General features: G+C 49.4%; 1 protein-coding gene across 1 annotated transcript; it reads left to right on the top strand.

The window, feature by feature from the left end:
- Positions 1-3,389: 3,389 nt before the first annotated feature.
- On the top strand, positions 3,390-8,883 carry FOXD1 (forkhead box D1). Its single transcript, XM_081230410.1, has one exon. The coding sequence runs from the start codon at positions 3,802-3,804 to the stop codon at positions 5,227-5,229; it is 1,428 nt and encodes a 475-aa protein (XP_081086536.1). The 5' UTR covers positions 3,390-3,801; the 3' UTR covers positions 5,230-8,883.
- Positions 8,884-10,968: the final 2,085 nt, after the last annotated feature.

The raw sequence follows: 10,968 nt of genomic DNA, 5'->3' as shown, positions 1-10,968 counted from the left end.
TAAAATGGCAAGTTATATGCGACGCATATGTGAACACGCACACACCGAAAAACAAAAAACAACGAATAGAGCCCTTTTTGGCCTCCAGGCGCTCGCGTTTAAAAAAACAAGAGAAGACGCATACAGGCACAAGAAAGGCAGCGCAGGATGAAAGAACAGAGCCAAAGGCAGGCAGGGACCCCGAGGCATCGCCCACTTTAGGCTGGGGTACTCAGAAAGCACTTCTCAGCAGGCATAATAATTATCTGTTTGCCTGGCTTCCCCATGAGACATGAGTCACACAGGAACTCTCCTTATATTGTTACGCTCTCCAAAAACCAGAATGCCTGGCACAAAGTAGTATCTCAATACAGGCGAGTGGAAAGACTCTTGGAGGAGAGAGAGCCCCAAATGTCCGCGTAATTTGGAAACGCGTTCATATTCACGTTCATGGGTAAACGCCTGGGATGCGCTAGGGGCATCCCGCCCGGGAGCTTACGCCCCCAAGTCTGCCAGCCTTCGCCCACCGAAGGAAGCCCCTGGACCTTGTGGAGCTCGCGGTCCGGGGCCCGAGGGCAAAGGGCTGAAAGCGGTGCCTCTCGAGGCTTCAGCCGCCTCCTCTGCCCCTGCGCCGCCTTATCCCCGATAACTCCGGGACGCCTTCTAGAGCACCCAAACCGCCAGAGGAAAATATCCGAAACCTGCAGTCCAGGGAAACGCCTCCAGTTGCCGCAGAGAAGGCGACGTGGGGCCTCGAGAAAGAGGCAAGAGGCCTTGCCGCCAAAGCCCAGGGGGAGGGAAGCCCGGGAGCCCACCCGGCATACTCGTAAAACGCCCGTTGCCTCCCGCGCCCCGGCCCCGGGCCAGCTCCGCGCCGCCGCCAGGAGGCAGGCCTCCCCCATGAGGGCACCGCCCGGCCCGCAAGAGCCCCGCCGCTTTCCGCGTCCGCGCGAGCTGGGCGCGCCGGAGGGGGGTCGCCGCGACGCCCCCCCGCCCGCGACGAGGAAAAGTTTCTTGATCTTGTACCAGCTTGAGGGGTGGGAATGGAGATTTCCCAGCCGAGGCCGAGAGCTGGGAGCCCATTAGGACGGAAGACCCGCGGGTAGGGGACAAGGAAGGCGAAAGGGGGACGCGCGGGAGAAGAAACGCTTGGGTTTCCGCGCTGGGGAATTTCACGAGCGCGGAGCTAAAGGTGGCATACAAACGTGTAGCTTAACTAAAGCAAACAAAACAAGTGGCGTGCACAAACACGAGGCTTTAGTAAAGCTCACCCAAATCTCCGTTAACGCTCTCTATCCTTGCAGCGCTTCTCCTGGATTGATATTCCGCTCTAACCTCCAGTAAATCCTAACGCTTTCCCCTGAGTGGCCAGAAGATAACTTGCCACGTTTTTTCAAAGGTTTTCAGGGATGAGCTCTTTCTTAACCCTTTGGGGAAGGACCTTCGGGCAAGGTTACAAACGGAACTGTAAAGTCAATCTCCCCGCTCTCCTTGGTCAGACAAGTCCACGGAGGTGGTAGCAGAACGGAATGACGGCTGTAACTGATCATCTAAAGTAACTAACGGTCTGCGAACAAATTCTTCCTCTCCGTTTCAGCTTTAAACACTTCGCCACACACCAACCCTCAGTGCAGCGAAAATCATGGTGTTTATTTAGATAACGACTGAGTACTTATAAAACTTAAACTTTCAAATGTAAAAGTGAACTCCTTGGTAAGGACTCCTGGCTACATCAACAAAGCAATGTAATGCCTGATTAATAGTGCTGATTAATGTTGGCTCAGGTTAATGCTGAGCCCATTACAATAATTAGATGGTTCAGCCATGTATCAAACGAGAGTCAGTGAAAAATTATTTAGGACTTTGAGGCGTTCTCATACATCTTCCGAAGATCTATGATGGACTTTATGGGTCATTTGTAACTATCACTGGTTGATAGCTGTCCTGAGCAACAAAAACTTGACTTAAAAATAAGTCGCAGGTGGGGTAACAGTTTATTTTTGAGGCTCTGTAATTGATAAGGGGAGTAATGAAACGTTTGGAAACGTGAAAACTGCTTGATCCATAAAATAATATACACAAGGGCAGCTGATGATTGTTCCTACATAAAGCCATTAATTTATGATCCTCAGTTCTTGTCAAGTGATCATTTTAATCAGGAAGCTAAAATTTTGAGGCAATGTCCCCACTTTGAAATAAAAGTGTTTTAGGAAATGCAAAAGTCCAAAAGGTATGGCTATGTATGAATTCCACAAACTATTAGGATTTTCCCACTAGCCAAAATAAAATCAGCTGGTGACAAAGATAGGTGTTCTTAAAATACCATCGTATTTGAAATATTTCCACTACCTTGTCACCTGAAAAGGAAAATTGGGCTGAACAGAACTTGAATCTTCTTTTAAAAAATTATTTCGTTTCTTCTCACCAGTACCTATTAGAAATATTTAGTGGATTAAAAAAATTCTTTTTCTAAAGCTGGTGTGAAAGTCTTTATCATTGTAGTTTCTATTATTAAGCCTGGCTGAGTAGAGATATGTGTACACGTTTAGTAATTTAAGTATTTCGAGATTACTGTAGAGTATTGATTAGAACGTTCCTCTTACTGATAACTATAGAATCCCATATCCCATTATGAAAGAACTTTTTAATGTCGTTGCTAGATGCATTTTCTGGTGTGTATTTGGGTTTTCACTAAAAATTTCTATTCCTTCTCTGCATTCAATGGTTACTTTCTTTACTTCCATGAAATTTGTCAGATCCTCTCATTAGAGCAGCTTAGTTTAGCTGTCAAGTTTCTAGGGCATTCAGTTGCAGATAAGTGACTAAAACGTCAGCTTAACAGCATTTTTATTAACAGATGGTGGAAAACAAACGTCTTTGGAGAAGAACCGAAGGGGACAGGTTAAAAGGTCAATAAACAATTATTATTGTGCTTAAACTGGGGGGTTTCTCATCAGATTCGGTGGGGAGCCGCTCGCCCTATCTGGGGGATATGGAACAACGCAGAAGACCTCAGGGCCTTTCCCCGGGGACCACCTCAGACGACGGGGTGGTTATCTCCTGGCTGGACGGCTCCGATAGGCCATCGAGTGGTCAAACCGTCGCGTCCCGGGAGCGCTTCTGAGGTTTGGGTTGAGGGATAATTGAAGAGGAGACTGGGAACTCTTAACTCGTGCATCGGCCCTTGGTCAGACCACCGCGGGCCTGCGCGTACTTAAGGTCTCAGCCCCTTCGGTAACGAATGGTGGGGTCCTGTCTCCTCCCCCCTCTTCTCAGTTGCTGCTCCCTCCTCTGGGTGAACTTTCTCTCCCGAGCGGGTCTGCTTTCCTAGGCTTCCTTTCCCTTGCCTCGGTAGCGCTCTGACGTGCACACCATGTGACAGGCCTCCTTCTGCTATAAGCAGAGGAAAGGTCCGCCCTCTCCTGGACTCAGCCCTCTCCTCGCTGATCTCTGTCCCTAGACTCTCAACCGTCCCGCATCCTACCGGGCGCCCAAGCTGTGACTTGCTCGCGGGAGCCCCAGCACCCCGTCCTCGACTGAGCCGGCGAGGGCCGCTGGGAGGGAGGAAGATCAAGTCCCCCGCCCGGGCGGGGTGCGCGCGGAGCCAAACGAGCGCGTTGGCTTTGGGGCTGCCGCGGCGGCGCAGGAGTTACAAAGTCGCAGCGCAAGCCTCGGGCGCCGCTGTGCAGCCCGAGCAGCGGCGGCGCCCCCCATTGTGGCGCCCCCAGGCCAGGCCAGCCGCCCGGGACCTGGGCTGGGGCGCGGCGGGAGCCTGGAGCCCGGCGCCCCTATGGGCCACCTCGCCGCCGCCGCGCCACAGCTATGACCCTGAGCACGGAGATGTCCGATGCCTCCGGCCTCGCCGAGGAGACAGACATCGACGTGGTGGGGGAGGGCGAGGACGAAGACGACGAGGAAGAGGAGGACGACGACGAGGGCGGCGGTGGCGTGCCCCGGCTGGCTGTCCCCGCGCAGCGGCGGCGACGGCGGCGCTCGTACGCCGGGGAAGACGAGCTAGAGGACCTGGAGGAGGAGGAGGACGACGATGACATCCTGCTGGCCCCGCGGACAGGGGCCTCGCCGGCGCCCCCGGGCCCAGCCCCGGTGGCAGGGGCCGGGACCGGCTGCGGCGGCAGCGCGGGCGCGGGCGGCGGCGTGGGCGGCGGCGTGAGCGCGGGCGGCGGCGCCAAGAACCCCCTGGTGAAGCCGCCCTACTCGTACATCGCGCTCATCACCATGGCCATCCTGCAGAGCCCCAAGAAACGGCTGACGCTGAGCGAGATCTGCGAGTTCATCAGCGGCCGCTTCCCCTACTACCGGGAGAAGTTCCCCGCCTGGCAGAACAGCATCCGCCACAACCTCTCGCTCAACGACTGCTTCGTCAAGATCCCCCGCGAGCCCGGCAACCCCGGCAAAGGCAACTACTGGACGCTCGACCCCGAGTCCGCCGACATGTTCGACAACGGCAGCTTCCTGCGCCGGAGGAAGCGCTTCAAGCGGCAGCCGCTACTCCCGCCCAACGCCGCTGCCGCCGCCGAGTCGCTGCTGCTGCGCAGCGCCGGGGGCGCGGGGGGCGCTGGGGACCCAGCCGCCGCCGCCGCCGCGCTCTTCCCGCCGGCGCCCCCGCCGCCCCCGCACGCCTACGGCTACAGCCCCTACGGCTGCGGCTACGGCCTGCAGCTGCCGCCCTACGCGCCGCCCTCAGCCCTCTTCGCCGCGGCCGCCGCCGCCGCCGCCGCCTTCCACCCGCACTCGCCCCCGCCGCCCCCACCGCCCCCACCGCCCCCACCGCCCCACGGCGCGGCCGCGGAGCTGGCCCGGACCGCCTTCGGCTACCGGCCTCACCCGCTCGGCGCCACCCTGCCAGGCCCCCTACAGGCCTCGGCGGCCAAGGCGGGCGGCCCGGGCGCCTCGGCGCTGGCGCGCTCCCCCTTCTCCATCGAGAGCATCATCGGGGGCAGCTTGGGCCCCGCCGCCGCCGCCGCCGCCGCCGCGCAGGCCGCCGTCGCCGTGCAGGCCTCGCCCTCCCCCTCTCCCGGGACACCGTCCGCGCCCGGGTCCGGCGGCGGCGGCGGCGGCTGCGCGGCTCAGGCGGCCGTGGGGCCGGCCGCCGCTCTCACCCGCTCCCTCGTGGCCGCCGCGGCCGCCGCCGCCTCCTCCGTCTCCTCGTCCGCCGCCCTGGGGACTCTGCACCAAGGGACTGCCCTGTCCAGTGTCGAGAACTTTACTGCTAGGATCTCAAATTGTTAATAACGCTATGTTAGCGCGCTTGAGAAAGAGAAGGTAGGAATCCCGGCTCCTTTTTTCATCTGGGTGGTTTTGTGTTTTGTTCCCTCCTCCCGGCGCGGCCCTTCCCGACCTCGCGCCCCCATTCCACCGCTTTGGATTCTCAGATGAGACTGTGTCTGGCAACTGCTAGGGCGCGCTTTTCTGCTCTGCAGGTCCCTCTTATTTATGCAAAGTCGCCCTATGCTGCAGCTCCCCACCCTAGGGCGGGGAGGAAGAGGGTGCTGGTGGGGATCCGCCCTGTCTAGGCACAAGGGGCTTCCTTGACTTTGGGAAAAATTTTAAAACCTAAACCTTTTTGAGGTCTAGAGAGTCTCAGGTCCAGGCGTTAAAAGGAAAAAAAAAAAAAAAGGATCGGTAATGTTCAAAAGAAGATTAATACAAAAATAGTAAAGGTCCCGAAGAATGCCAGAGAAGCAATAGTTTTTATTTGAGGACACTTGTCTGGTGTACTTTTTCATGAAAAGAAAAAAAATGATTAACATGTTTACATAAGGAAAAAAGAACTATCATTTCTTATTTTAACCTGTGTTTTGTATCATAATAGACATGAGGAATTTTTATTTTGTACTTACTGCATATTCTTTGCAAGGAGTATTGTAAATTTTGACTGGCAATTATTATTGTACTATTCTAATGTAAGATTTTTACACTTTTTTTTAGAAATAAATGCTTAATTTTCAAAGAAAATTCTCAAAAAGAATCGGCTTCAGTCATCCCCTTCTTATTTTATTGTCTTTTCTGCTAAAAAAGTTTCCTTGTGAGATAAGTAGGAACCCATTATGAAATAGAAAAATAATATTTTCAAAGACAACAAAAGCATCATGCCATGATTTTCCATTTATACTTTCTAAGTCAAAACCATTGCAGGAGATCAGAAATTGTTTTTAAACGACTACAAATAAAAGTTACTTTGGTATACATTTCAAATCTTATTTGATTCCATTTTGAAGAGCATTGAGCCTACTCAAAATAAAAGCCACAGTTCTTTAAGATACTGATAATTTTACAGAACTTTAAAATTTATTTTTGAGTTTCTCACTCCATTTAACTGCCACTCTTTTTTGAGCACAATATTGTATATATATGTAAAAACTCTGCAACATAAGGTTATATTATAATGGAAGCAACACAAGCAAATAGGAAAATTTTGGATGAAAAATTTATTAGAAAAAATTTAGTAGAGCTGATCATTAGTTAAATAGCTTTAAAGTCATGAATAAGAAACTATTTACATAGATAAAATGAATTGTATTTGAAAGCTCTAGTATTTAAAACTATTTTCTTTGACAGATAGGATTCCAGTAGTTGCATAAAGAAGTTATTATCCTAAAAGGCAAACTTAACTTTGAAATTCTAGTTTAAATGAAAAACTTAGAGTGTGTAAGGGAAACCTTTAATTTTTGGATAGTATACTCTTTAAAGAATAAAAATGAAAATGCATCAGGTGTTTACTGAACTACCTATATTTATACAATTTGGGTGATTTAGGATATCTTTTTTCAGATTTTGTTTTCACTGACTACTTGTTGCAGGCAATTTATAGTTCTTTGAAAAAAATGTGAAACTCTAGTTTTGATTACTACCGATGTTGTGGGCTTCAGATAAAATCAAGGCATATGTAATATGTAATTTAAATGCTTAATATCAGTGATTGCAGAGGTTAAATCTGTTAAATTAAAAAAAATATCTGGACAGGTATATATGTGAAGAGCTGGAGATTTAACCTAGCAAATTAACAAAGACTTCATTATAGTCCAGTATTTTGCAGTGACGTTCATTCTTGATGCCCTGTCCTTCCTTTTTTAGGGAGGAAAAAAACTGACTCTCACGGCCTCAAAATTAAATTCTGTGTGTTTTTTTTCTATGAGATATTAGGGAGAGGTTAAATAAGAGGTTAAAGTAAACACAATCACCCCCAAATTTACCACTAAATATATAGATATAAGTTGAAATTCGTTAGAACAAAATCTTATATGCAAAGTTACTCTTACCCGAGCCCACCTAAGGGAGAGGAGACATTGGAACCCAGAACGTCCGGATGCCACTAGCGCCCTGGGTGAACAGACGTTAGCAGGCCGAGCCCAAACCGCACAAGCACTGCTGACGGGCCTTGCAGCCTTCTGTAATGCATAAATCTGAAATGTATATCTGAAAGTAATTAGGAAGAGAGAGCGAAAGAACAAAACCGTGTGTATTATTATTATTATTTGCATGATGCTTGGATGTCCTGAAACCTGGGAATCCCGGCTAATCCCTCTCTCTGTCCAGATTCCTGCATCTTTAAAAAAGTGTGGGGACGGGCTTCACCCCCCAGGTTGTCAGTGCTTTTAAGAGAATGGCAAGAAGGCCTGGGCGATCCAGCGCTGGCCTCGGTCCTGGACCCGGAGCTTCCCCCGCAAGCGCATCGTGAGCCCAGATTCCTGAGAAAAGGTAAAGCAGACCCGCCTGCCTCAGTCTCGAGTTTTGCGTCCTGCGAGTTCAGCTCCTCCACTCTCAGGTTTTGGAGTTCCACCATCTTCTTTGCTGGCTCCGTGGGCATGGCCGACGGGCGGACGACATATGAGAAAGCGAAGGCCGTGGGGCAAGTGAGGGGTGGGCCGTGGGCCGCTAAGCGAGGGTCGCGGGGCAGGCGAGGAGTGAGCCGTGGGCTGTGGACCCGGTGAGCCAGGAGAGCGGGGCGCGCCCCGTCAGGCCGCGGGGCGAGCAGGTGCTGGAACAAAGACCGCCGGGCTGCCGGCTACCGCGGCCTTTGATGGGCAAGGATGTCTCCTCCCGGGGCTCCTCATTCGCATGCAAATCCAGCTCCGGTCCCCTTTTCTTTGAAGGCAAACAGAAGGATGTTTGTGTGTTTGTAAGGACGAAGCCTGCTTCAACAAGCCTTCCTCAATAGGCTGGGTCTCGAAAAATAAACCAGTTGGACAAACATTGGCCACCAGCTCTCCTCCTCCCGACTACAAAGTGTGGATTTGCTACAACTCATTAACCCGACGCTTTTCTCCCCTTCTCCTTGTTTCTTTGCTCATCAAACGCCCCCGTAGAGCCTGGAGACAAATGACCGAAGCGCAGTTGGGAGGGAATTGCAGTTAATAGGGAGAGGGATATATTGGGGCTAATGGTTCAGGCAGCTCCCGAAGAAGGACCACACAAAAAGGAGCCTCTCCATTCAGGGCTGTGTTGTGCTGTGGAGATTTAATCTGCAGCTAGATTTAGCCAAATGTTATCTATTGCGGGGGTAATGAAGCCCTTATGGATTGAATTGCTCCTTGTACCACACATGGTGTCATGACCTTAGATCATTTCTTGGTTGATTTCTTTCTTCTCTATTGGGTAATTATTTTATTTCTTTAAAATAAGAAGCTAGCGCTTCTGCTCAACAACGTGTTTCCTCTCCATCCCCATCCCGTGAATTTATTTAAGAGGCACTTCCCTTCCTCTTAAAAAAGAAAAGCAAAAGAAACTGAGGAGGCAAAGGAAAAAAATCGTGAGGACTTTCCCCATTTTTTACTCACTAAGGCATCTTGTCTGCACATCTCCGCTTCCCTGTCCCCTACTCAGTGGCCCATTCCTGCCTTAACTTTCTGCTGATGGAATTGGAATTTGGGGTATATTTGTTATCAAACTTGTTACAGTGAATGTAGTAAGCATCTCTTTGGGGGGAAGGTTTCTGCCCTTCACAGTTTTGTTTGTTTGTTTTTAACCCACCATTTCTTCCTCTAGCCTGTCCTCTGAGAGAGCTGGAGGAGGTGATTATTTTGATGGAATACCAGCCTGTGCCATTTATTAAAGGCTGTCTGAGGCCAGTGGCTGTGCCTGTTTTGTTTTTCTCTCTCTGGCTCTGGTGGCTCTGATTTCCTTGCTTGACTGAGGACCAAGCTTGGAGCAGCTAACAGTGTTATTACAACTGCTATTGATGGGTAGGGATGTGATGTTACTACCCAGAGCTAGGAATTAAGAACTCTAATTTTAGTTTAGAAATTCTCTGCTGGCTACACATTTTGCTCACACCTGTCTTTATAACTGACTGAGAAAAGTCATTTAGGGGCAAATTAAAGGTCATATCAGCATCAAACTCAGTCCAAATCAGAAATCTGCCCAGGAAGGACCCTGGTCTCTCTGGGCTTCTCCAAGGGAGGGTAGCCCTGGGACTAATTGGAATGCCAGGGGTCCCCTTCCCTCTTTAGAACTGAACCAGATAGGCCTGGGGAGCAGAGGCCAAGTGAAGTGGGCCCGGCATTGTCAGTATCCATTCTTGTCTCTACTGGTTTCCTGGTGTTGCAGCTGGGTCACACATATGCACACACAGGCATGCACGCTCATTGCCCATCAGCTGCCACTTGCCTCCCTTCTCCCCTATGATTTTGTAATTAGGCATATGCTTTTTGTTGGTAAATGTGTTTGATGTCATGGCCAGTGAAACGTGGAGTGTTTATAGGGCCACGAATGTAAATGTGTAAATATGTTTAGTGTAAAATCTGGCCCTTCGACTTTAGCAATAAATACCCTGCCAACTCGGATACAATTACATTTGACAGAAAGATGGAGAATCTGATCATGACCAGCTGCTCAGGGCTCTTTGGGGCTTATACTTTGCCAACTGAATTCACTTTTCAGATAATTTCTTTGCATGTCACATCTCTCTAATCATATCTTTCCCTTGATGTGAACAGCTTGGGCTCCCTTCTTTTTATTGTTGACCCCTCTGGCATGCAGGAAACTTCCTGGTTCATTCCTCCTGCTTCCTTTACCAGGAAACTACTGTTCAGTAACAAGCAAAAAACACACATAGAAAACAGCTGATTCTTATCATCGAGCCCCTGTTTAGAGTCCGGAGTCTCCAAGTGTGATAAGGTAGTTAGGAAGAGAAGTGAGGATAAAGACTGTAAGCTTCATATTTATAATTTTTTTGTCCTCAGCATTGTCATCCTAACTTTAAAAACTGTTTTGAGTTACTCTACCTTTTAAAAGTGAACATTTTAGGGAATTATAATATACATACACAAAAATGCACAAATCTCAACCACTTTTCACAAAGTGAGCACACCTGTGTAACCAGCTTCAGCTCAAGATGTTACCAGTACCCAAGAACCCCTTTCCTGTCTATTCCAGTCACTACCCTCAGCACACATTAACTTTTCAAAAGGATTTTCACTAATACTTCTCTCAACCACACTGTGAAATAGGACAATAATTGTTATTGACCCCACTTTACAAATAAACATATCAAGGCTCAAAAGATTTGAAGTGACTTGCCCAAGGTCACAGCTACTGGGATGTCAGCATTTAAATCCCATTTTGTTGCCATTACATCACACCGCCACTGTGTTACCATCATTGTGATTGATTAAATGCCCACTGTGGTAGGGTGACTGCCTTAGAGGTCACTGCGTAGAAGAGTCATTTATTTCTTGTACACGTTTTTGGTGTTTTTGCTAGATTCTCCTCCTTGCCACTTCCACTCAGGGCTTCCCAGAGATACGCAGCCCCTGTTTTGGATGCATTTGGAATTGATAGCTTATTATTTCAGATATATCAGCTTCTTCCACCTAGTTCTACATGACACTCTCCTAATATCACTTTTTCTTTCTTTTTTTTTTTGCATCAGCAATCTTCTTTAAAACATCACACACACACACACACACACACACATACACGGCTTACCTTTTCACCTCTGTAATATTTGTCCATTTCCTCGGCTTCTCT

Source organism: Mesoplodon bidens, assembly GCF_964165515.1.
Source record: "Mesoplodon bidens genome assembly, chromosome: 4".
NCBI lineage: Eukaryota > Metazoa > Chordata > Mammalia > Artiodactyla > Ziphiidae > Mesoplodon > Mesoplodon bidens.
Note: the sequence above shows the minus strand (reverse complement) of the source record. Positions and strands in the feature narration are given on the sequence as shown.